Below are 27,459 nucleotides of genomic sequence, written 5' to 3'. Positions count from 1 at the left end.
ATGCCACTGCTGTTTTGCGTCACAGAATAGTAAGTGTACTATACGCCGGGTGTTAGGGGTATAGTTTCAGGGCTCAGTCAGTCAATGCCAGCTAAGTTGAATGATGACTTTTCTCCTAGTTTCTGCCCTTAAAGCTGCATTATAACTATGTTAGCAAATGGAAGTCTGTACTCCCTGTTCACGGGCTGCGCAGTGATCCTGGGATCCATCCTGAGCTCTGAAAGGCAGGGGGTGGGATGCTAATTGCATCTGCATGGTGCCCCCTGGCTCAGGGCTGGGCGCTGTCCTCTCAGCGCTGTCCTCTCTACTGCCAATCTGGTACCTGGAGCCTGAGCCTTAGTTCTCAGAAACTGCTGTGCTTGAGATGCTGGTTTTGTGGAATTTGGTTATGAACCAGAGAGGTCTTGTGGTGTGTGCAGTCTGGGGAAGTTCCGCTTAGGCACAGGCTCCCTGGCAGTCCGAGGGCTTTCAAGTGGCTTGAAATCCCTGTTAATCTAGCTGTTCAGGCATCTGTTCTCTTCTGCATCCTAAGTGCTTAACACAACTTAACACAATCACAAACTTTTAGTCTCCTGCATGGCATGGTGGCAAAATATGACCAGTAGTAATTTTTGTCACACCCCCTCCCAGGGCCTGGTACAGTGGCTATTTAGCAAGGAAAAGGGTTGGGGATAAAGTGTATCTTTCTACTGTTGTAGGGCAGCCTCCAGAGTCCATCTGAGAAGGGCATGCCGGAACTGTTAATTTAAAAAGAGCACACGTGTCCCAGGCCTCAGCTTTCCATCTCTAGTCCTAAGATCTGAACAAGCTCTGTGACTTGTGTGGGAGTGGGAGTGTGGGATGCAGACACCGGAGAAGGGGAGAGATCCAAAGGCAGACACTGCAGTTGGGAGCTGAGCCTGGTGCTGGCGGATGAGCCCAAGGAATTAATGGAGGAGCTGCAGAGCGGGGTGGTGACTGGGCGGTAGCAGTTCTGTGGGAGACAGTGATGAGCTGTGAGGGCTTTAGCCTGAGCACTAGTAATGGCCTCATCACCTAGGCACTAGTGATGGGCTCATCACCAAGACAGGCCACGTGGGAACTCCAGAGGCAAGTTTACACTGGGCGAAAGAAGTAGGAACAAGGACGGGAGAGTCTCAGCAGGAGACAGGGATGAGGATGTACGGGCACAGCAGTTTTGAACATGGATTCCTTTTGCTGCCTGCACCTTTGCGCTGTCTTGCCTCAGCACCAGAGTTGCTATGTATGGAGTGTGCTTTTGCAGTTCCTGGGGCCCTGGCAAGTCCCTTTTACTCTCAGTGCTTTCGATGGAAGCACTTAGATTGTTTGCTTTACCGTTTTCTTAGGACTGTAAAGAAAAGGTTTAAAAAAGAAATCTTGTTTTTTTAAAGTGTACAAGACAAAGAACGTTTGAGGAAGATGCATTGTCTAAGGAGATACAGTCAAGCACAGGAGTGCAGTGCTACAGCAATGGCAGATGTTCCCATTCACCTTCCCAGGCCTCAGGTGCACACAGCTGCTGGGTCTTGAATTCTCACCTGTGCTCTCACTTGTTTCTTCACACCAGGTGGCTGTAGGCACACCCTTAGAAAGAGAAGCTTGTTGGCCTTTATGGCCTGGGTCACTTTTTGTTTGGCCTCCCCATATTGCAGAGCACTGACTGTGTGCCAGGCACTTCTCTAGTCCCTTCACACATCACATTCTGTAAAATGTGTACTATTACGCACTGCCCCCCTATTTTACAAATGAGGAAACTGAGGCAAAAGTAGGCCTAAGTAATTTGGGAATGGCCATGTACTTCATGAATGTCAAAGCTGTCTTAGATCCAGGCAGTCTGACCGCAGAACCCCGCCTCAGCTGCCTCCTGCCACCTGCCTGGTTCTCAGCTCTCATTGGGCAGAACCATCTCAGAGCTTATGGACAAAGCCAGACATGCTTTACTGCAAGATACCAATGTCTTCCCTCGCCTCCCATGTCCAGGGTCAGTGGCTGCTCCCTCCCTGTTTCTTAGTCCACCGTGATGGCTCCTTCTGCTAATCTCAGGGCACACTTGAGGCTCCTGATGTCTGTTTGCAGTGAAGGGCCTGCTTTAGCCCTGTGAGGTCGGCCCTGTGGACATCCGAGCATGCTTCCTACCCGTGCCTCTCCAGTACAGCATTTTCACCCAAATGATGCTTGTTGACTTGTGTATGACTCAGTATGTTGCTGATTTGCATTTGGAGAGCTCCTGTAAGGTCTGGAAGTGGCATGGATAATTCATTGGGCAGATCTAGGTTTGAATGGCAGCTCTGGTATTTCTCAGTTTTCTTACCTGTGAAATAAGAATGGGGTTATTGTAAAAACTGAATGAGATGTGAAAATACAGAATGTGTTCTGTGTGTGCTGAATCCCTCACCCTGTAAATAAGCACAGTAGCCCAAGACTTGGATGTGAAGAATCTCTTTGAGAATAATACACTGTTGAGTTTTCAGCCAAATGCAGAAGCCGTGGCTGCTTGGAGTAGACCTTAGGGATCAGGGAGTGTTATCCCTTTGTTTCATAGACAAGGACTGAATCACAGAGAAATGATTTGACTGAGGGTTCACTGAGAGTCAAGAGTAGTGTGTACTGTGTTCATTCCATACCATGTGCAAAGAAATGTGCAAAGAGACAGCCCAAAGTTTCCAGTCCAGGTTTGGCAGCGCCTGCCCATATTCTAGCACTTAGAAGGCTTTGGTAAGTGTGAGTTTGCAGATGGCACTCAGCTGTACACTGGAACACTGACATTTTGCTGTACTAACTATCGTACTGTAAGACTTTAAAATGGCGTTATGCTGCGACTATTCCTAAACTGCTGTGTGTCATTTTCTATTGACTCTGTGTCATAGATTTTTCTATTTCTGCTGTTGTTGACTATTATAATTTGAAAAGTGAATTGGAAGTAGAATTTCACTGGTATGTAATGAACATTGTTGATTTGGAGAGGGACTCCTATGGAAATGCACATATTATCATGAAGCCAGGAAGATGTGTCACCTGAATATAAATTTCTACAGGTTTGGCTGTTTTCAGACTTTTTTTTTTTTTTTTTTTTTTTTTTTTTTTTTTTTTTTTGCCACAGAGAAAGAATTTTTAGCACTGCCAAGGTGAATATGCTGTGTGTCAGCTCCCTGGGGATAGCCATCTTAACACTAAAAATGCCTTGCCATTTTCTGTTCTTGAAGTTCATTGCACAGACATGCCTTGATTTTCTTAAATTTTTGTTACAGTTTCCCTTGTAGGATGTGAAGTAGAGTGGAAAGCAAATGCCTAAACTTTTTCCAAAAAGTAGGATTCCTTACAGAAAGTGGTAATAAACGCGCAGCCTTCTTAACGGTGCCTAAACTTACGTAAAGTGTCCTCCGATGATGATGGTTATCTGAAAGCCTAAAGCTGTGTAGTCTCTACTGTGCTGTTGGCAATATGCTGTGGGACCACTTTGCAGATATGTAGTATCTACTTTAATGACATGATCAGCAATATCTCTGTTTCCAAATGGGCAGGTTTGAAGTACAGAACAATGAGAGTCAGAATGTGGCTATCTTTTAAAATTATTCATTACACAGAGAAAAATTTGAAACTACAAATTCTAAATCTCATAAAAGCTAATCACATTTAGTAGTATGCATACTCCCTCCGCATCTGAATTTCATAAACTCGGAGAGCGCTGACTGTGTCTGTTTCCCACCCTCCAGTGTACACATTCTTTCGGCCCACTTGGGAGAAGAGAGGCACAGAAGAGCCCCAGCCATCCCTGCCCTGGCCATCCCCGCCTGGCCTCTCAACCAGAAACAAACTTTCTTTGCTGTAACCCAGGTGAACAGCAGAGTCCAGAGCATGTCTCCATTGTCTTATGTGAAGCAGAAAGTGGCTCCTTATCACTGGAAACGGGGGGTGGAGGTCCATGGAGAAGATGATGTGTTTTCAGTTTCCTCCCACCAGGAGGGAGCCTCCTCACCGTGCCGTTCTTTTTCTGCCGACTTAATCACAAGTCTGGTTTGGTTCCTGGGTTTCACTTTCCCTTCTGTGGATGTAACCGAGCCTTTCCAACCAAGTACTTAACTCGCTGTGGAGTTCAAGAGTTAACTAAAATGCGTAATGCATTTGATTAATTTATCACAGATAGTGCTACCTTGAGTCAAAACAATTTTGCTTTGTGGAAAATTCCTTCTGTTCAAAAGAAGGTCCTTATTTTTGAGAACAGAGCTCTGATTTTAATTAAATAAAGAGCATTTATGCAATTTTTTCCCCTAAAGCTTAAGACTAATTTCTATGGTTACTAGGGATATAAATCTTTAGATTGCTTTAAAACAAAGATTTGTGTTCAGGAGAGAGTTGACAGCTCCCTTTAAGAGAAGCTATTACTTAATTTTACTTTCCTAAGTTTAAACACATAAAAATATTTGTAATGATACCCCAAAGGCATCATAAAAATGTAAAATAATTGTACTCTAAAATATCTAAAATTACAGGAAATATACCTCATTTTAAAAATGAACTGGGATTCATGGCTGGGGAACCAGGGTGTGACACACTTCAAAACCATAATCTCATCTTAAAAGACTTTTTCTTTTAATGGTTAAAAAAAAATCTTTTGTTAACCATACAGAATTCAGGGTATCTTCATTTGGTTGGGAAATAATTCTTCTTTGTTTCATTACCTTTAATTTGCTTTACTGTTTGGATGCCCTGGACCCTGCAGAAATGTCTCTGTAGGGTTGGTTAGATGGAGTCCTGCATGTGTGCATACTAACCTGGGTACAGACGCCTACAGCTGCTCAGGCCTGCTCTGAAGGAACAGTGTGCTGCTCTCCCAGGGTCCTTCTCTGGCCCTGCGTGATGATGGCTGATGAACGGCTCCCTGTCATGGTCTAAGAAGCGCAATGTGAAATGCATGATGAAAACACTGCAAAGAAAAACCATTTCAGCTTTTTAATGAATAAAATTAACCCTTATCCTCCCTCCCATGTGATATGATAGTATTTCTTTTGTGAATTTTGTTTACAAACGTGTTAACTGGGCCATATGTAATAAAAACATCCTCATTTCGCTGGGAGAAGCAAAATGCGCATTTGTAGACGAAACAACGGTATTTACGTGTGACTACGGCTGAGTGATGGTCCAGGAAGGCTTTGCATTAGACCCTTTGTATTTTGAGAACTCCTTCCTTTTTTTTTCAGACAAGAAAATGAAGTCGAATGTCAGTACTGAAAGCTCTGTAAGCTGACTGTGTGAACAGACGTGAGCACTGACATTGCGGTGTGCACGGGGATCAGTGTGCTCTTATGTTTAAGCAGAGCACTTTCCATAGTTTTGTGAGGCTTTATTAAGTTGGGAAAACTTTGGAAGTTTGTGTGAAAGTGTAAATAAGTTTGGGAAAGTCATGATTAGAGTTTGATAATAAACAAGCAGAAGCAAATTGGGAAAGTCTGTTAAAGTCAGATATAACTTTTAATAATGTTTTCTCTGAAAACTTACTCTCAAGAAGAGAGGGGAGCGGTGATTTACGTGAATTTGAACCAAAGACTTGGCTGTAATTCAGAATAAAAGCTAAATATGACTTTTTCAACACCAAGTTTCTGGTTTTCTAAGAGCCTTGATTATTACAGACGCATCCATGACACCCTTTTCTAATTACAGTAAGCGCAGCAGCCACTTACATGTCCACATGTGTGCTCCAGTTTCAAAGAAAATTAGCTTACAATGAAATGTAACCTTCTTTTTTTTTTTTTTTTTTCAAAATAAGCCTATGTGGAGATTTTCTGTCTGCAGAGAGGAAAAACTTTTGTATAGTTATTCAAATGTACTGCAACATAGGATATAGATCAAAATAAAATTTAAAACTTTAATCTGAAATTTGTTTCAAATCTCAAATTTTTGTAAGGTTGACTTCATAATAGCAGATCAGCGTTTAATTCAGTTGCTTCTCCTCGCCTGAGTAATTCCACCCGGAAGCTGTGACTGCTGGTTACACACAGGTGCTGTGCAGTAATCAGGCTAGCTTTGGATCAGGTGCTGGTTTTCAAAGGTTCCCTGAACACTGTCACTTCCCTTTGTTTCTCTGGGACAGGACAGTGTGCAACCCTTAAAAGCTGCCTGTGTTTGTTGTTGAGCACTGTGAGCTCCATTTTGATAAATTTTGCTGCTAACAAATCAAGACATGATTTTTAGTGGAATTCATTGTTATGATAGCAAATTGGAAATGTGTGTTCTATCAAATTCCTTACTTAACCACCTGAAAAATTGCCCAAGGAAATATAAAATTGTACTTACTGGTTTTACTTTGAAAACTTTCAAGGTGAGTTTTGAATATAAAATTCAAGTACAGACCTTAAAATATTTTGTGTCCAAGTAAATAATAATTCTTGAGTACATAATTGGTTTTCATACGGTCTGTGATCCACGTACTGCTCAGTGACTGAACTTTAGTTTTCCTAATCGTGCCGCACTCCAGCAAATTCTCTACTAGGAACTGATTACACTATTTTGAACACTTCACTAGCAGTTCGTTTTATCAGGCAAGGCCTTGTTTTGTAAGGATTTGGCAGTTGTCAGTTTGGTGTAATTTAAATTCTAGAAACCACTGAGTTCTACATTTTCATTTTTTTTTTTTTCAAGCAAAGGGCATTAGAATGTTTTGTAACTTATTCCTTGAAATAATATTTTCTGCAGTGTGCATGTGTGTATGTGTATGTGCACACGTGTTTGTGCATGCCCTGAAGTCCTCTAAGTTCCACGCCTTATTTACTGGAAAGGGAAAGGAACCTATAGTTTTTCGAGGACCGAGAACAATAAGATGAGCCGAGGCCCTGGATTTCAGTCATGCTAGAGGAGGCGGTATATTCTGCATTTTATCTGGTTCACTCAGCTGAAAGATGACTGGAGGCCAGGCTGTGGATCTCGTCACCAAGACCTTTCCTCAGAGCTTCATGATAAAGCTGTGTTTTTCTGCAAGAGAAGAGGTAGGCTAACAGAGAGCAGACTTCTACTTCGGGGGTGCAAGTGTTATCAGAGCAGCGTTTTCTGGTGAGTGTAAATGATTGGCGTCGCGGCAGTGGAGCCGTTGACTGCGTTCCCTTTGTGCTGCTCACCGTTGCTGCTGCTGGTCTCTTGCTGATGTGAAGCAGAAACTGCACAAGGTAACAGTTTTGATGGTGAGATTAGGGGTAGCCAGGCAGACTGTCTCCTGGCTTTCAGAGACCCTCCTAAGCTCAGGCCACCCCTCCCCTTGTTTAGATATTACTTGCTCTTTTGAGTTTCAGATTACAGGAGCAATTGATCTGCATGACCTATCTTAAGAACTTTAACTTTGCAGTGGAAACTTAAACCAAATGTATATCCTCAAGAGACAAATCATCTTAAAACCAGGCTGTTGTCATTTTGATGTACTGTACTGTTTGCTGGGGAGCAGTGTGGTAGAGAGTGCCACCTAGTGGTCGCAGCCGCTGCTCTAGGTAGAAGACTGGAGAGTTGCCTAGCTCTTGCTCTCGGCTCACAGAGCGTCTGTGTCTTCCTAGCAGATCCCTTTAACCCTTGGCTAGGAGTCCAGGAGAGTGAGACGGAGAGGTGTGGACTGCGTTCGTGGTTTTCCACGTGCTTCACTATGTCTCACTTTGTTGCCCATCCTTCATAACTGATGCTGTAATTCAGAGGGGGGATGTCAGGGCACCGTGTTCAGTTTCTGGAGCTTTGTGCTTTTGAGTGCTGCAGTCGTTGCTGGTGGTTTGAATTGTAGGTCTGAAGGTGGCTCTCTGTTGTCCAAGGTTATGTGCCTCTGGGGTGTGTTAAATGTTTGCAAAAGACCTTGAAAAAGCCATATTTTAAAAATATTTTATTTATTATTTTTATGTGTATGTGTGTAATTGCCTGCATGTAGGTAAGTGTGCCTGTGTCGTTCATTGCCCACGGAGGTCAGAAGAGGCTGTTGGATCCCCCGGGACTGGAGTTACGGACAGTTGTTAGCTGCCATGTGGGTGCTGGGATTCGAACCCGGGTCTTCTTCAACAACAGTCAGTGTTCTTAACCTCTGAGCCATCTCTCCAGCCCAAAAAAGCCATATTTTTAAAACCCCTTTATATCATAACTATGCGTTTTAGGTCTAGCTGCTCCTGAATGTTCAGTTTAAATGACAAATTCTTGACAAATTGCATCTTTCTTTCATTTGTTGGATGAAGACATTTGTTGAGCTGGGAGCTGTCCTGGGTTTTGGGACTCCCAAGTGAGTAAGACACAGTTCTTTTGGACTTTTAAATCCTTCCCCACAGAAGGGAGTGGCGTGTTCTTGGGGCGTGGAGTGGACTGTAATGTAGTCATGCTTATTTGTGTAGTATTTTCTGTCATGGGTGGAAAAAATGTAACCCTTAGCAAATGCTTTTGCAGAAACTGATCAGTTAATGGATCATTTACGTGAGACAAGTTTTACCCCAGAGAGCCCAACCTTGGAGGTTCACAGGAAAGAACTCAAGAGCAGAAACTCTGGGGGCCATTCTGAGTTGACCCTGGCTTTCCATTTCATCAGCTGTAGGACTTTGGGCCAATTTCCTCGTCTGTTCCCTCATTGTGTTGAGGAATAAATGAGATGGTCAATACAAGGGTCTGACCCAGGGCCTGGCCACAGTGAGCACGGCATACTTATTATGGTTTATAGCAAGAATGTTCTGGAGGGTCTTTTCCACCTTGCCCTTCTCCAGCAGTTACAAGGCAGCTGTGTGGGTTGCTCTCACATGGGTTCATCTTCTCCCACCTCTGCTCCCCCCTTACCCTGTTAGCACACCTAGTCAGTGGTAACTGAAAACAAGCTCTGCCAAGCCCTCAGTGCTGAGCTGGAAAGTCCTCCCTATGAGGGTACTTACAGTGGGGCTGTGGTGTGTGTGTGTGTGTGTGTGGCATTTGTTAGCAGAGTTCCTAACCTGAGTTCCCGTGAGTAAAGAGCCTCAAAGCTCAGAATAGGCAGTAGTGGAAGGCCCTGCTGCGTCTGCGTGCTGCTGAAAAGAAGAGGTCAGAGTCTTAGTTTTGGTTGGCACCTCAGGCATCTGTGCCCCATAGAAAGGTCAGGGCTGTGCTTCTGATGTTTGTGACTCTTTGTAAGATCACTAAGGAAATTAAAAATATAATCCCTCCTAGAAAGTAAAACTCAAGTCAATTGTATACCAACTACTTAAGATATGTAAATAATCTTAAGGGTTGAGATTTTAGCGTGAATGCTGTTTCTTCTCACCCTTCTTGCTATGGCTGTGAAAATACTAAGAGCAGGGAAGGGTGCCAAGTACAGGCTCTGATGCAGGCTCAGCGAGGGACAGCTTCAGCACTTGGCAGTGAGGCCTTGAGCAGCCTCTCCCGCCTGCCTGTGGGAAGCCTTGCAACTCTTCTTGCTGTGTCGTGAGCACCATGTCAGTCTCTGCCGTCATCATTCCTGTTGCATATTTACCCAGCAACATATCTAATATGCCCAGATTAGGACTTCTCACAAATTGTCAAGGTGATATTTTACTGTTTTCCTTACACCTTACTAACGTGTGAACTATTACAAATATTTAAAATTTCTTGAACCCAGACTTTGAAGGTTCTGTCGTTGAATTGGAGTAGGTCAGAAAAGCACTAAGTTAATACATCTCAGATGCACAAAGCCTTGGAGTCACGCTAAAGCATAAACAAGTCTATGAGACCAGCCACGTGGTCACATAGCGCTCAAGTTGCTCTAATCAGCCATCATGAATTGTCTTGGAATTTGAGTGGGAAAGAACCATAGAATCCTCCTGTCTGTGGGTGCGGATGAGGACTCCGCACTGGTGACCCTGACAGCAGATCCGGCTCATCACTGAACCTCAGATGGCATCTTGCTCTCTGTTGCATCCTGACCACCCACCACACTTTCTGCCCTCAGGAGAGGAAGGGCTAAAGCTGTCCGTGAAGGTCAAGAATGAGAGTGGACCTGGAGAAAATGTGTGGTGAGTCAGGATGAGGAGAGCTCACGCTGGGAAAGGCATTAGAAAGCAGGAAGGCTCTGAGGACACTGTGCATGGCACAGGCTGAGATGGGCTGCACTGGGCTGTTGTACCATGGAGGTGTGGCACACAGAGACTTCCCTGGCAGAAGGCTGTTGTCTGCTTTGCAGAGAAGGGGGCCGTGGGACTTGAGAATTCTTAGTCCCCTTGATGGTTTTGGAGCCTCATCTGGTAACAGCATCTCACCTCACTCCTACGACTCAGCACCCGAGAATATGTACTTCTGCCCAGACCAGCCTCATCCTCTAGCACACCTGAGGAAGTGGCATTCTGTGCCTTCAGGTAGAGAACTGAGCTGCACTGAACTTCTGTCCTTGGAGTTGAGTGTTCTGATCGCCTGTGCTGTGCTAAGCAGGACTGGAGGCAGCCATTGCTCTAGACTGGGCCCCTGCTCTTGGCCCTCAACAGACCAGATCAAATGCAAATGGAATCAGTCATGATAAATGCTACATAAGTTAACCAATTTTAATGAAGATAGTGTTTTTGTGGTTTTGAATGTGGGTGATCCTAGTTTACCTTAGTTGGTATAAGAAGGAAGACACCACTGAACCTTCACAGAACAGAGCAGAATGAGCAGCCCAATGCCCACCAACCAGACTTATTAGTTTATTGCTGTTTCTTGTTACTGTCCTTAAAACTCATCATTCTGCTGTTTGCTGAATGGGACCTGGCTCATCATGAATGGCAAGTCAAAGCTGATTTGATCTGTAGTTTGTATTTGAGAGGAGTGGGGGGGTGCTGTTGACAGTTGTCTTTTCCCCCCTGTAGTTCTGGGGACCAAACTCAGGGCCTTAGCTTGCTGAGCTGAATCCCCAACCCTGGCAGCTGTCTTCTCAAAGTTCAGCTTTCTATAAAGACGGGCAGCTCACTTTATGGCAACTCCTACGAAGGTGAAGTAAGGAAGTTGGAATGATTCGGCACCTGTTCTGCGGCAGTCAGTGTCAGAGTCTTCAGACAGGATCACTGGCTTAGAGCCACTTCTGCATTGTTGTCTCAAGTTTATACCTGAGAGAGGAAGGCTCAGACAGACCGAGTGACAAGACCAGACCAGACCACGTCACTAGTATGGGATGGAGCTGGGCACAGAACCCAGGTCTGTAATGAACCCTTTTGCATTGCCACGTTGCACACCCTTCACACGCAACCTGGAAGACAGGCAGGATCTGGACTGGGTTTGAGCAGCTGTATGAAACCCCATTGGATTCTTGAGTTGAACTGGGTGGCCTGTCCTCCCCACTTATGTCCCTAACGCATCCTTGGTCCTACATATTTGCCAAGTGGACAAATGAAAGAAAAGCTTCCAGGCACACTGAGTGCTAGTGAACTTGCTAAGTAGTCCAGAGCCCAGCCCACCGTCTGCTTTGGGGTCATGTTGCTAGGCAAGCCTAGAGCAGTGTCTGCTTCCAGAGGTCAGTGCTCAGTACAGTCAGAGGTATTCTTGAGAAAACAGTTTAAATACACTATTGGATAGCCATGGCTGCACTAAATAGGTCACAGAATCAACCCAGAAGCCAGGAGGGGGAGTGGTAGGGGTGGGTGGAGCTGAGGTGTGTGGGGTGACAGTGTACAGACCTGGAGACGGTCAGATAAAGTGAGCACCACAGCGTAGTCTGCGCACTTGCACTACAGGCAGAGAAGGCCATGAGCTCCATGCTGCTTTAGCTCACATTTTCATCTTTTTTTGTCTTGAGACCCTGTTTCAAAATGCAGCCTAGGCTGGCTTCAAATGTAGAGTCCTGCTACCTTAGCTTTGAAGTGGCAGGCACAGCCGTGCCACCATGCCAAGCTCCCAGTTTTCCATCTAAGATTTAAGACTTTTTTTAATGTTTTTGTTTTTTAAAATTTTATTATTTTTATTTTCTGTGTATGAGTGTGTTGCCTGCATGTATGTAAGTGCACCCATGTCATGCGGTATCCCACGGAGGTCAGAAGAAGGCTTTGGATTCCCCTGGAACTGGAGTTAAGGATGGTTTGTAGCCGCCATGTGGGTGCTGGGAATCAAACCTGGGTCCTCTGCAAGAGCAGTCAGTGCTCTTAACCACTGAGCCATCTCTCCAGCCCCGATTTAGGACATTTTTAAAAATGTATTTTTATTTCATGTGTAAGAGTATTTTGCCCCTGTGTATTTAAGGGCACCATATGCATGCAGTGTCCTCTGGGGTCAGAAGAGGGTGTCGGATCCCCTGGAACTGGAGTTATGGATGGTTGTTAGCTGCCATGTGGGTACTAGGAACTGAACCCATGTCCTCTGCAAGAGCAGCCAGTGCTCTTAACCGCTGAGCCATCTCTCCAGCCCCTCATTGGTGATTTTTAATTATAATTGTCTTTGATGGTAAAGTGTTCAGAATTACAAATGACAAGAGGCCAGGCAGTGACATGAACAGAAGGAAGACCTGGTTTATCAGGAGCACTCCTGGAAGAAGCCATTTTAGTGGAGTCAGCCCGAGAACTCCGTGAGGTGAAGGTGGGTTTCTGAAGTGACCTCAGTAGACACCCTAAGTTCAGACAAGGGAGGCAGTGACACCTGCCGAGCAGATTTGGAGACTACCCTGGGAATCACATTGAGTGGCAAGGCCCAGGACCTGGCGTATTCAAAGTTAATAAATGTGGCCAGAAGCCCCAGGTATTACTTCAGGTAAAGAATTCCTGAGGGGCCTGCGATCCCTTAGCTTAGAGAGAGGGAAGCCTGCAGTGTTTGGGACCCAGGAGCTGGGCTGTGCATCCCAGTGCTAGGCATTGAACTCGGGGCCTCCTGGGAGCTAGGCAAGCACCCACTGCTGAGCTATGCTCCTGGCCCTTTGAACTTGATTCAGAGGAAAGAATTTTGTGCTGTTTGAAGTGGAATGACACCCCTGAGAGGCAGTGGGCCCCTCGCTTGCTGCTTTTCACAATTAGGCATCTCCCAAGTCTGCAGAGCCTTGCTAGTCCTGGGGGGCGCAGGCACTGCTTTATGGTCTGCACCGCAGCAGGCCTGCAGCTTGGAGGCCAGGGAGCCCTGAGCAATGGAGAGAAGCGCAAGAAAAAGGAATGGGGAGGGCCAGTCTGTGGGCCTTTGCCTTTTCTCCAGGCCGAGGAGCCCAAGGCCTGTTTGAAAAGTGACGTTCCCTTGAGACTAATGGGCAATTTAAGCACTATATGGGGCTACTTGGCCTCTAAAATGTAATGGGAAGTTCTTAAACTTTATCATTCCCACCAAGAATGGAGGTTTTTCTCTGACTTTTGAGAGTGGTTTGGTTTGCTGTTTAAGGACAGAAGCTCGCGCTAGGAAGAAAGCAGTACTTTTCAGGGTGCTGAAAAATCTGTTGCTGGAGTTAGGCTACCATGGCCTCTGACAGGGTAGGACCCAGCTTTGCCCCCTGCTTAGCCCTGCCGTCTCCACTCAGAACTCCTTCACTAGAATACAAGGGGAAACTAGAAAGAGCAGCAGGTCTCATCTTGTTCACATGATCCTCTCAGTCTCTTTTTGCACGGAATTCTGGGAACTGTTGTCTAGTTAGATTGGTATCGGTTCTTGGTGAAAATTCAGACCAAGGCTTCTAGACTATCCATTAAAGCACTTTATACATCCAGCTGACATTTATCAGATGCATCCAGTGTGCCTTGGGAAGGCTTTGTGCAGAGAGGGTACTAGAACCAGAATGAGTGGTGGTGAGAAAGGAGCTGCTGAGGGAGGGACGGGGTCGGAGAAAGGCTCTGGTGGGGTGGGGAGGTTTTAGTGTTGGGGGGAGAGGGTGCGAGGGACTGTGGGGGTGGAGCAGGTAGTGGTGCCAGTCGCTCTGGCAGATGCTTAGCAAAGTAAGTATCAGGACTAGCTGACTTGCTTTATTTGTGGGTATAAGAGATACCTGTGATTTTCCCACTTAGGAACTGAGGGAGAGAAAGGATCAAGGCTTTGTCTTTGGGGTGATAGGAACCGGAAGGAACTGGCAGTAAGGCAGGGTGGAGTGTTCACTAGTGTCCTTCAGGGACATGCTGCTTCAGCACACCAGTGGTATGTCCAGGAGATGAGATGACTAGAACACAGAGAGAGGTGAGGCTGGTGAATGTTTTATAGAGTTCGTAAATAAAGCCATAGATTGGAATGAATGTGCTCAGAGGGAAGTGTAAAGGCACCAAGCTGAACTTTAAGAAGCAGATTCCAGAGTTAGCATGGGGGACAGGCCCTAGAGTTTAAGAAAAGGACCTGGATAGAGTGTGCTGACACCCTAGGGAGGCTACAGCCCCTGCCTAGGCTGCAGCCTCCCTAGGGACTTCTGAGACCTAGACAGGAAGTACCCAGAAGCCCCTTGGAACTGCCACCCCTGCAGGCCTTGCCTTCCCCGAGGGGCCTCATTGTAGGATTGGGGGAAAGTGGAAGGAGGAGCTGAGCCCATAGGACTTGCTAACCCCACTGCTACTGAAAGAAGAGAAAGAAGAAAGGCCCCTCCACCTCAGTCCTGATGAACCAGCTGTGGGGGGCAGTGGGCAGCCGGGCTTGGTGACTAGTCTGTTGGGGAGTGGGGCAGAGCTCAGAGGTCCCCACTATGATAAGCAGGGTCCCTATAAGTCCAGAGGTGTGCTGGTTCTGGACTTCCCATTCCAATTTTTAGTAATTGATGTTGGTGCCTTTTTCAATTAAGAGGGAAGGTAGTGGATTCTGAATTTAGTCAGTAGGTCCCAAATTGAACTTGGGAACATGATCGTTGTGAAAAATCATCTTAGCTATCAGTGGCTGGCGAGCATTTATACTACTGTGGTGTCCTGGCTGTGCCTCAGGCTGCATACTAAACTGAACAGCAAGCTGTGCCCACTGATGGAATGAAAAAAATAATGATTTTGTGTTACCAGGAACTTTTTACAATATGCCAGAGGTACCCACTGGAGTCTCTTTAATCTTGAACAATGCTTGTTTCTTTCAGAGGCAAATTATGCAAATCGGTACTTAGTGTTTCGTAATCAATCAGGCCTTTGTTGGAAGTGTTGTGAGTGCCAGCAGAACAGAATTCCTCTCATCTTGGGCAGAGGAGGGGGCTACAAGTCAAACCACTGCTGTGACGGCCGAAGAGCCTCCGGAGGGCTTTGAACAGGCCGTGCGGCGCAAGTGCGGCTGTGTCTGGAGGAGCCAGACCACTGTGTGCCGGACTTTTGTTTCACAGGTCAGCCTGCCCCGGTAATTTAGGTACTTTACCGGGCACCGCGAAGGAGCCTCCAGCGTGCCGCCCCGCGCTTAGGTCTTCCTGGACACGGTGCAGGGAGGTGCACTGCAGCAGCCGTTCAGCCTCAGCCTCTGCGAGGTTCGGGGCGAGGAATCCTGGATTCCAAACTAACAAAGCAAAGCCTCTGTCGGAGGGAACGTGGCGGTACCTTTGGGAAGCGCCTGGTCCTGCTCCCTCCAACTCCGGTGCTGCCATCTGGTGGCCAGGGGCGCGTACAGCCGATCCGCCCTCAGCCCCTCAGCCCAGGAGACTTCTTGAAGGCCTAGAAAACCAACGGGTTGAAGAGCTAGATAGTTCTTAGGAAACTTCTTCCGGATGGCCCAGGCTAAGAACACTTGCTACTCTTGCAGAGGATGAGTTCCGTTCCCAGCACCCACATGAGACTCACAGCTGCCTGTGACTCCAGCTGCAGGGGCTCTGAAACGCTCTTCTGGCCTGTGCAGGCACCGCGTGTACATGTGCACACACACTCACATAAATAAAAATAGAGTAAATCTCTTTTTATTAAGAAAGAAAAAGAGCTGGGTGTGGTAGCACAATGCCTTCAATCCCAGCACTGGGGAGGCAGAAGCAGGTGGATCTCTATGAATTCAAGGCCAGCCTGGTCTACATAGCAAGTTCCAGGCCAGCTGGGGCTACAGGGACACCCTGTCTCAAAAAGACCGAAAAAAAAAATTAAAATGAAATGATAAAATTTAAAAAGAAAGGAAAACCTGTGAAACCTGGCATGGTGGTGCACACCTATAATTTATCCCAGCACTCGGGAGGCAGAGGAAGGAGGACTTCTGTGAGTTCAAGACCTGCTTGATGTACAAAGCAAGTTCTAGGCCAGCCAAGGCTGCTTAATGAGCCCCCCTCTCTCTTTAAAAAAAAAATTACTTTGGACTAGGCATATGCTTGAGCAACTCTGTTATTAATAGACCGACATCAGCGTGATCCGAAACAAGGCGGGGCGTCTCTGTGCTGACTCAGGGACCGTTTACCTGGCCTGAAAATGGGAGCGGACCCTCGGAGGAGCTGCCCCCCCCCCCAGTACAGCCTTATGGGCAGGACTGTCAGAAAGTGGGCAAGAGCTGAGCGTGGTGGCACAGGAGGTCTCTGCGTTCCAGACCAGCCAGGGCTCTAGTGTAAGCTCTGTCTCAAAAACACACACACCAAAAAGGAAAGGGGCCAGGCTTTGAGGCTGGAGAAGGTCACAAGGGTGGGCCCTAAGGGAGGCTTGGACATGTCCCTGTGTGGTTGTAGACAGAGAAGCCAGAGCCGTTTTCCCTCCCCTTGTGTGTTTCTTTGAAAAGCATTTCTGTTTGACTAAGACAAGGCATACTGCTTGTTCAAAAATATTTAGCTGGTATGGTGGTGCAGCCTGTAACCTCAGAACTCTGGAGACTGAGGCAGGAGGATTTCATGTTCAAAGACAATAGAACCAAAACAAAGATTATGTGCAAAAAGTGCATTATGTGCAAAAAGTGAAGTGCTCTGGTTTGGTCGTGGTGCACCCCCAGACCCCCAGAAGGCTCCTGTGGCAGCCTCACCCGTTCTGACCTGCCACAGGCTTAAGTGCACCCGAGCCAGTAGACCATCGAAACATGGACCACAATGACTCTTTTCCTCTTTAGGTCGATCTTCTCAGACACCTTTGTCACAGTGATGAGAAGCCAACACACAGATCTCCAAATCTGACTACCCAAAAGGCCATCAGTATTTTGATGAGTAGTCTTTAGTTTCCTGTCTGGATATAGTCAGCTTTAAGTAGGCATTTCATGTTTTCCATGCATGGATTGCGGTATACACCTTGGGCAGTTGAGTTTTGCTTGGATTCATCCCCACTCAGCCACCAATTTGTGGGAAAACCATCCATCTCTGTGGCAAGTCCCTGTCAGCAGGGCAGTCTCAGCTCACAAAGTGGGGTGTTTTGGTAGTGTTGGGTCCTTCCTAGAAAACCCTTATATGTGCAAGGTGAGGTATGTGACAGTTGTTTTCCCTGTCGAGTGCACCTACTGTAGGGCCATGCTGTAGGACCACACTGCTGCTGGTCTGTAACAGCTTGCCAGTAAGTGGCTCATGTGGAGAACTTCAATGTCGGATGATCTGAAAACTAGCTTTATTAGTTAAAAGTGAACTTGACATCTTCAGAGGAGGAAAGGAACAGATGAGCTGGTACCTGTAGTTTTGATGGCTGTGTGAAGAGCCAGGCAGCTTTGTGCTCTCCCATAGCTGCAGGCAGTGCCTTCACCGAACTGGTTTGATCTCTCTTGGTACAAGCAGCCCTCTGAGATGTTATGTTCAGAGGGGACAGCAGGGTCATCCTTGTGGGTAGAGCTGTGGACACTGGAAGCATACAGGCTCTGTCTTTGGCAGTCAGGAAGCCTTCTGTTTATTTTGAGCCATTTATATGTAATGTGACACCTCCATGTCTTCCCATCTGTGAAACAGGATTATCATAGGACCGACCCTGTCTTGTGTTAGGAGAGTAAAAGGGAAAAGGGACGCCAGGTGCTGACTGATGCAGAGTGAGTCTTCAGGGGACTGTATTTTTTAAAGTAACTTTTATTCCCTTCCCTTTGTGGTGAAGCCCGGGGAGCTTCAGTAGCTTGCTCAGTTTCATTTGGCAAAGATGAAGTGTTTCAGGGAGTATGTGAAATGTGTCCATTCTTCCCAGCCCAATATTGGGACCACCTGAAAGGAAAGTATAGGAGAGAAGGAGACACTACCTTAGATTTGTGGCCAAGTGTGGCTGAATGTGGGCCCAACATCCCTTCTGCTGGCTGGCCACACTGAAAAGGGGAGGAGAAGGCTGTGCGTCCTCCTCTCCAGATCCGACCAGGTAAGACACTCCTCTTCTGAGAGGCGGGATGAAAGGTTGGAAGATGGGCTGGGAACTCAGGCTAGCTGAGGGCCTGCCACACAAGGCACAGGGAGGCAGGAGTGAGGACTACCCTCAACAGGACTGTCAGAGCAGAGGGTACAGCCAAGAGTCACCGATGACTCCCGACTTCCCCCCTCTCCTCTGCATGTACTTTCCAAACCCCACAGTCTGTGTGGCACTTCTCCCTTCGTGGATGTAGATTGACCCAGGTGGGTGTTGGCTTCCTTGCATGTTCAAACTACTTGAAGCAGCTTGATGATGGTGGTCAAATGGGCTGGTCACCACAAGCTGCAGCCTTTCTGACCATCCTCTTTCCTTATGGACCTTCTGAAGTCCCAAGGGCCTTGCCAATTCTGAACCTCCTGGGTTGCAAAACACAGGGAACAGCATCTGATTTCGAAGGAGATGGCTTGGGTCTGTGAAGACAGAAGGTCTCTGTCAGGTCTATCTATATCTAGTGCAGATAAAAATTTTAAAGTTAAAATTTTAACTTCAAAAACATATATATATTTTAGGGCTTATGAGATGGCTCAGTAGGTAAAGGTGCTTTGTGCCCAAACCTGATAAACCTGAGTTTGATCCCCAGAACCTACATAAAAATGGAAGAAGAAAACTGACACTTATTGTCCCTGGCCTCCACAAGTGCCCCAAGGCACACACACACCTCCCCACCCCCCCAACTGCGCACCCAGTAAGTAATGTGAAGTTTGACATTAGGAGCTGGAGTGATCACTCAGCATTTAGGAGCACTGGCTGCTCTTGTAGAGGACCCAGGGGGTCAATTCCCAGCACCCCCATGGTGGCTAACAACCATTCATAACCCCAGTTCCAGGGGATCTAACAATCTCTTCAGGCACTGCATATATGTGGTACACTTAACATACATGCAGGCAGACACACAGCACATAAAATAAGAAAGTAAATAAAATATTTTTTAATTAAAAACAATTTTTTAGATCAACAACTGCAAGTATTTCCACATGAAACCCAGCCTGTGTGTATGAAGGAAGACTCGGGCACAGTGTGGAATGAGCAGCACTGCCTTTGAGTCAGACAGATTGGTTGGTGGCCCATTCCAGGTCTGTCACCCCCTGGCCTTGTGACCTTGTGCAGGCCTCACTTTCCACAGTTACTAAGTGAGGTGGTGGATGATGTTCAAGTCACACAATTGCTGTGTATGTCTAGCAGTGTGTGTGTTACCTGATACATAGATGAGGTGACTGGTGCTTGGGGCTGGAGTAGCTATAGTGTGTGGCAGAATGTAGGTACAGAGATGCGCCTGATGCTGCTTATATGGACTGTGTTCCACAGGTTCTCACCATTTTCCTGTGAATAAGGTGCTAGAGATGTCAAGCCTGGTTCTTAGGCTGCCTGAGTCTCTCATAGACCTGAACTCATGGGTCTCTGACCCGTTGACTTCCCTTTTTGTCTCAGTTTTCTCCCTTGTCGAATAGGCACATGGCAGTGTTGCTACCTGCCAGAGGGGCTGGCAGTGTAGACAGCTAATGCATACAGGGCTCGGGGATCCTGTCACCTTAGAGAATCAGTGAAGGCTTTGTTTGTGGTGGTGTTTTTTGTTTGTTTTTTAATGTACTTAGTTCTCTTAAACAACCTAGGCAAACAATTCAAGTCCTTAGAGATAAAGTAGCTCAAGATGGCTGGGATCTAGTGTTGGCACAAGTATGGATTGCTAGTACTTTGTTAGCAGAAAATATCTTTGAATGACTGAAGTTAAACGAAGAAAGTGCCAATGGGAGGACTTACAGTACGTTTTATTACGGAAGTCTCAGGTGCATGCTGAAATAGAGAGGATGCCGCCCCAAGCTCTGTACACGCATGTCCCCTGTTGGCATGACTCATAGCTCATCTTTCATCCTTTGAAGTGAATCCTGGGTAGTATTTCATTTGTTCACCATTTATTTCTAAAATCAAAGATCACATGCTATCAAGGACACACAGTGTTCTCATACCTGAACAGCAATTCTGTGTGATTCCTTAATAGCATGAATCGAGTGGGAGGCTCGCTTACCAGTGAGGTCACTGCAGGTCGGCGCAGGGATCACAGTGGCTTCAACAGTAGCTCAGCTGCATGCACCACTGTGCACACTCACCACAGCGCTCCGGGAGCCTGTGCTCCCTGAGCGTAGTTAGGACTTTAGTTTTCAGTTTATGAAGAAAAACATTCATTTCTACAGGTGGTCATCAGACTTAAACAAAACAGCTCACTAGTGGTGACTGGCACAAGGAGTTACAAAGTAAGCATCACGTTCCCTTTTTTCCTTGTTTCTTTTGGCTTTAGTTGGGTTTTTATTTTAGACTGCAGTTGGTGTTAGAAACACAGATTTCTCTATTCTTTGTCCTGCACTCATCCTGTCTGGTGGGAGACAGTAACCAAACTGCAGCTCACTGGTGAGAATACCTGTCCATGGTGAATCACCACTCAGGAGGAAGATGGTCACTTTGGGAACAGATGATCTTGTGAAATGCATCAGACTACCCTCTCCATACCTGAGTGCTCTCTGCCAGCTCTGCTGCAGAGCTGCTCATCTGCACACATAGCTGGCTTGTCCTCATCATGTCCCGTCTATGTGACACCTTCCATATGCTTTTGAATCCAGCCACTAGGGCAGTGTTATCCCATTTTGAAGCCTTTTCTGTGGGAGTTCCTTCTGCCCCTTTTCCTCCTCCTTTTCCCTTCCCGACATGTAGGCACTGCCAGAGATACAAAAGTGAGGAGCACAGAGATCCTGACTTGAAGGAACTTGGCTGAAGTCTGGTGGGGATCACAGATGAATACTTCTCCCTGGACATTGCATCACACACAGGAAGGTGCTGGGAAGGCCTCATGCATCCGAGTGAAGCTGGGAGGAAGGACTTTCTAGACAGAATGGGGTTAGCTTTCCAGGCCGAGGCAGAACTGCTGCAAAGGCACACAATGAAGATGGAGCATTGCTGGCCTCAGCCTGTAGACCGCCCCACAGCACAGCTGCAGCCCTCAGCGTGATCCCTGTTCTTAACCCTTACATCCTGTCACCCACCTAGTCCCGCAGAGATAGCACCAGTGTCCCTTCCTAAGTCACAGGATCCACCTCCCCACCCTCTTCCTCACACCATTTAGTGACACCAAGACTAAGAGGTTTACACTGCTTACACCAGGGAGTGTGCTTTCATGTTGCACTGATTTCTTTATCAAACTTGATATCAAAATGGCTTTTTTTCATTAAATAAATATTCCTACTTTACCATATGACTGTTAAGATAGCACTATATGTGGAAATATTGCAAATCCAAAGCATAAGCTGGGGGTGTGGTAAGGCAGAAGCAGGAGTATCACCACAATTTTTAAAATGACATCAGTAGAACTCAGTACTTACCAGCACATGATATAAAATATTTGAATGCCAAGAAAGAAAGGAAGTAAAGAAGCAGGTAGATTTGTGTGCGTGTGCACTTCTGTGCAGGTACACACGTGTGTGCACATGGGTGTGGAGGCCAGAGGTCGATATCAGGTATCTTTCTCAATCCTCCATTATTTTTTGAGGCAGGGCAGGGTCTCTCACTGAACTGCAGCTTACTGACTATACTAGACTAGCTGTCCAGTAAGTCCCAGGCATCCCATCTCCCCAGTCCTAGGATTACAGGCTCCAATTGCTACATCTGGCTTCTTGATGTAGGTACTAGAGATCTGAACTCAGGTAGGTCCTTATACTGTGTGCAAGGATTCCCAACTGAGCCATCTCCTCAGCCCCAAGATTTCTTTAGGCTTTTGAAATTTCTATTAGATTCTTAAAAAAGAAAAATACACACAATATGTCCTAACAAATCAGTAACAAAACATATCAATGGGTCTTGGATTAATATAGATGGATACAGGCTAATGCTACATGACAGTTATCCATTGTAGCCCGAAAATGATTTATTCCTCCCAGACTTCTAAAGAGCCATGGGCTAGTGCAGGGCACCCTGGGAAGAAGGGTGGAGGCTAGTGTGGGGAGAGATTGGAATGAAAGGATTGGCACCATCTGGGAAGCAGGGAACAGGGAGCAGGTGAGCCAGCATGCCCTGGATCCTGTGGGGTGCCGGGGGACCTTGCGAGGACCCCATGGACTCCTCATGGAACTCTGTGGGGTGAGTGGGCATATGGGGACGCGAGATGAGGCAGACCATGGGCAAAAGCGATACGGAATGGTGGGCTGAGCCGTGCTGGGTACTGGGTGTTGGGTGTTTGTTTCTTTGTAAGTCCCCTGCCCCCGCAAAGTTATAAACTCTGCAAAATTCAGATAAAGATGTGTTATGTGGTTTGTCAGCCCATGCCAGGAACAAGGGACCCTAAGAGAACCTGGGCAACATCCATGCAGAGAAAGAGAAAACAGTTTAGCTGCATGACCACTACTGTCATTGGAGAGCTTCTTGGCTAAGCTCTGGTCCCTTTGCTGATAGGCTTGGACCTAGTTTGAGAATAAACTGACATTGTATATATACAGCACACAGTTCTGATACATGCCTTACACATTCAAACTTTAGAGAAGTTGAATTGTATGCTTTGGATGTTTTTGGTTTGTTGAGATAGGGTCTTACTATGTAGCCCTGGAACTCAATAGTCCCAGCTCACTCACAGGAACAGTGATCAGTGCATGCCGCAGGACCCCCTGGGAAGAGACAGAGAACATGTCTAAAGAGGTTGTTGGTGCCCAGTGTTAGACTCAGTCAGTGTTTATATGCTAAATAGTGAGTGTCATAGTCATGCCTCATCCTTTCCTCTGTGGTTTTATGTGTCTTGGGGTACCTTTCCGAACATTTATATTGCTAGTTTGAACCAACTTCAGCCACTCATCTGTAGACATCAGGGTGGTTCTCCTGTGAGAAGTGCTGTTCTGTGTGTAGACCCACTCCCTCCACAGCTGTTGATGATCACCTGTGCTTCTTGTGCTTAGACCTGTGAGGGAACGGGCTGCCGTGGATAGACCAGTGAGGGTTACCTCCGTAATGACTGAGAGTCTAAAACCAAAGCTGTAAACTGGGTGTGGTGGCACATGCCTGTTGTCCTGGTACTCTGGATGTGGAGGTAGGAGGATCACAAGACTGGGGAACATTGCAAGGCCTTGTTACAGCCCCTTCCCCCAAAATTAAAAGGAAAATCTCTGAGTTTGTAGCTTCAGAATCTTGCTGCAGCCTCCATTCTAGTCTCTGTTAAACTGGAAACCTGTTTCCTTCACCCATGACACATCTGTCTTCATAAAATGCTTGATTTCTTTTTAATTTCAGATTTCTCACATTGGGAAGCTGAGAGATTTTCTTCTGGAACATAGGAAGGATTATATTAATGCTTATAGGTAAGTGGGGTTTTATTCCGTGGTCTGTGGTTGTCCTGTGCCTGTCACCTTTATGTCCTCACTGGTTCTTTGTGTTTTTTATTTGGGGGGAATTTTTTGTTTTCATTTTTTATTGAATTTTTTTGCATTTTACACAACACATTTCAATCATATTTAGACTCCCTCCCCTAGCCACTGTACCTCCCACCAGATTTCATGCATTCTGTCATATATATTAAGCCAGTCAAGTAAAATTTGTGTCCCCAGATGTGCTTCAGTGTGAGTCCATCCATGTTCTCACTCTATCCTCAACAATTCAGACTTACAGTGGGGAGAGTCAGTCTGCCGGTGGAAGAGGCCTGCAGAGTAAACATCTCTCAGAGCCAGGGCAGGTCTGCAGTCCTGCGTCATCACCATCATCACAGCCCAGCAGAGGCAGGTTTCTCTGCGGGTGCCATCATCGGCTAACAGGGACCCTCACTCCCTGAACCTGGGTAGAGCCGCACAAAGCTGGGGATGCACCTGTTTCCGCTGAACCTGTGGAGGAACAAGGACCTAGGCCCCGCTAGGCTCTTTTTGCCCCATTGGTGGTGCTGCCTGTGACTCTGGCTTTTCTCTGGGTGGTACTTGTGAGCATATTCTGCACTTCACCTTGGGTCACCAGGTCATTCTTGCCTGCCAGCTCATCCTGGTGGCCATCTCCTTTTGTTCATTCCTCAACATTGACCCCAGCTAGAAGCAAACAAGTCTCTGGCTTGGTCTTTGTTTCTTTTCTCATTTTTTGGGTCTCCCTGTAGCCCCAGCTGACCTGGAACTGCTATGTAGACCAGGCTGGCGTTGAACTCACAGAGATCCCTCTGCCTCTGCCTCCCAAGTGCTGGGATTAAAGGTATGTACCACCACGCCTGGCTCTTGGCCTTTGTTTCTTATGGCACATCTTTTATTGATCCCCCATACAAATCATGGTCACTTCCTCCTGGTGGTGAAGACCTGTTTCTTCTCAGTAGCCAGAGTCTTCTTCAAACATCCGTTGGCTTGTGTCACTGTCTAAGCAGATCAACCATGAATATCCACTGCATCAGTATCAACCCAGCCTCCACACTGGCTGTACCTCTCCAAATCTGGTCCTTCCCTCTTCTCTGGCCTCATTTCCAACCAAGCCTCCAAGACCCTCCTGCCATGGTGCTCTAGCCATGCCAGCCTTCTGGAAGGTTCTGGAATCTCCCTGTGAGGGCATGTGCAGATGAAGAGCTCCTGTTCTCAGTACATGCCCTTCAGCTCCAGCCCCAGTGTTAGTCCTTTTCCTAAGAGGCCTTTTCTGATCCCCCTTTATGAGAGATTTCTCCTGTTGGAGTTTGTTTTTCTACCTTGTGTATTTTTTTCATAACATGGTTCACAATTTGTAACTTAAGAAATTTATAGATGTTTTTGAATTTTTTTTAAATTATTTATTTAATAACCACATAAGTACAAGAAGCATTTTGTTACAACAGCATTGACATATTCAATAACAATTTCCAGAACTAAGATGCATCTCTTTCAAAATTGGCTGTAAATTTTTAGGTTTACAGTTGAATTAATACAGTTATACAATATTGTATTCAGTATAAACCCTATAAGACATAAAATTAAATGAGGTTTTTAACCTTTAAAAAAGATCTCCATTTCATTATTAAAATATACAGTTTCATACAGAAAAATTCATTTTTAATGCAATTGACACTAAGATGTTTGCACATGCGTTTCTAATCTCTATGTATCTGATTATTACTAGTCACAGTTGGTTACTTTCTGAGCTCCTTGGCATCTGAGCATGGATATAAAGTCATCAGGTAGATTTCAATGGTAATGTTTTCCACATCTAATTATTAAGAAGCAAATTTTTATGCTTTAAAGAATTATTATTATTTTTTTAATTTAATAACCACATGTATTAGGGTTCTCCAAAGAAACAAAACTGCTAGAATGAATATATATGTATAGAGATTTGTCAGCTTAGCTCACAGGATAGAGTCTGAGTAGTCTAACACTGGCTGCAGCACACTGTAGAGGCTGAGAATCCGTAGTCGCTCAGTCCACCAGGCTGGATGTCTCAGTAGTCCCAATCTGGCACTGAAGGTCTGATGAATTCCAAAAGATCAGCTAGTCTTCAGTCTACAGCAGCAAGATGAACTCACCAACGAGAGAGAAGACAAGCAGCAAGAAGCTAGGGGTTCTCCTCTGCCGTGGCCTTTTATACGGGCTGCCATCAGAAGGTAGCACCCACATTTAGGGTGTGTCTTCCAGCTTCAGATGATCCAATCAAGAAGATCTCTCTCATTTCAGTTAATCCCAGATCCAGTCAGGTTAACACCCAGGATTAGCCATCACACCACATGATTAGAAGAAGCATTTCATTACAACTTTAACATATTCAGTAACATACTCCAGAGCAAGGATACATCTCTTTCAAAAATGGCTATAAAATTTTTAGGTTCGTCCCACAGGCCTCTCTCCAGGGTAAGTCCATTACGCCCTCTGCGCCATGGCTCCCCCAGCCTCATTCACCCTCCTATCTCCACTGCCATTTTCTCCTCCGAGTTTGGGCCCTGCCCTATTCCTTATCTTGGGACCCTAGACACCTGGGGAACCAATACTGCTCCCTGATCATTTTTATCCAAACAAACATAGTGCCTTCTCTGGGCCCCAGGAGCTCTGCTTCTGGGCCTGGCCCCGCCCTCAACTCCCTCTGCTTCCCTGGGCCTACACCACCTGCCAGCCTCTTTCTGGGATACTGGGGCTGACCTTTCCTCTTCCTGATCCTTTGCTCCTCAGTGCAGTCCCCAGGAGGCCTTGAGGTATCTTTCTGCCCCATCTGCCTTTGGATCTCTCGGTAGCATGGCCACCAGCTGCCCTAGATCAGCATCTTTCCTGGGCCAGGCTCCCAGGCCAGTCCAACCCCCAAATTCCTGAGACCTAAATTGTGCCTGGAGGGTTCCAGACCTTAGGAGAAAACCTGAAAACATCTGACCCTCACCTGAATTGGGGCTCTGTGGGAACTCCTGAAGACAAAAGCAATCCGGCCACTCCAATATAAAATCAAAAGAGAGAACCAGAAGCTTAGATGAACCAGCATTTCATGCCCAAAAAGTAAACCACAAAGATACATAAAGTTCACAAAAAGAAGCAGACCTAAACTTGAAGGCCTGAGTCTCACACAAGAATCAGAAACTACAAAAGAAATTCACATGTCAAAATCACAGAGAAAAAAATAATAACATGAAAAACAAAAATAACATATCCCCACCAAATACTAATAGTCCTCTAGAGGAGTACAATGAGAACCCCATAGAGATAATGCAAGGCATGGAACTCAAAAGAACAATTATAAACATGATAAAAGAATTCAGTGAATTTAAAGAACACACAAAGAAATCAAAGAACTGAAAAAAACTGAAGGAAGAAAGGGATAAACTTCTGAATGAATTCAGAAAGGAGTTAGAAATTTTGAAGAATACTCAGACTGAAATGAAGAAGGAAGTGAAACACTCAGTAAGCCAATTAGAAACGACAGGAGAAAGCCTCACCAATAGGATAAATGAAATAGAAAACAGAATATCAAGACTGGAAGATAAAGAGGACGAACTAGACCACACAAGAAAAGATTATGAAAAATTTAAGAAATCACAAGAATGGAAGATGCAGTAATTGTGTTACACAATAAAAAGACCAAACTTAGGAATCATAGGCATACAGGAAGGAGAAGAATCCCAAGATAATGGCATGGACCAGACTGTCAACAGAATTGTAGAAGAAAATTTCCCAAAATTAAAGAAAGACATGCCCATACAAATACAAGAAGCATATAGAACACCAAAGAGACAGGACCAGTAAAGAAACTCTCCATGGCACATCATAGTAAAAACACAACACGTGCAAAACAAAGAGACAATTCTGAAAGCTGCAAAAGACAAGTCACATATAAAGGAAAACCCATTAGGATTACAGCTGACTTTTCAGTGCAAACTATGAAAAACAGAAGAGCCTGGACCAAAATATTCCCAGTTTTAAATGACCACAGAAGC

At 45.9% G+C, this 27,459-nt stretch overlaps 1 protein-coding gene across 3 annotated transcripts in view; it reads left to right on the top strand.

Moving 5' to 3' along the window:
• The window catches only part of Stx18 (syntaxin 18), a 132,686-nt gene that overhangs the window by 42,799 nt on the left and 62,428 nt on the right, over positions 1-27,459 (top strand). For all 3 annotated transcript variants that reach the window (XM_029563513.1, XM_029563512.1, XM_008833116.2), the window contains exon 2: positions 23,349-23,416. In XM_029563513.1, coding sequence (XP_029419373.1) covers positions 23,349-23,416 — 68 coding nt within the window. The remainder of the gene's footprint in view (positions 1-23,348; positions 23,417-27,459) is intronic.

Source organism: Nannospalax galili, unplaced genomic scaffold, assembly GCF_000622305.1.
Source record: "Nannospalax galili isolate Female #2095 unplaced genomic scaffold, S.galili_v1.0 scaffold1076, whole genome shotgun sequence".
NCBI classification, from domain to species: domain Eukaryota; kingdom Metazoa; phylum Chordata; class Mammalia; order Rodentia; family Spalacidae; genus Nannospalax; species Nannospalax galili.
This window is presented reverse-complemented; position numbering and strand designations above follow the sequence as displayed.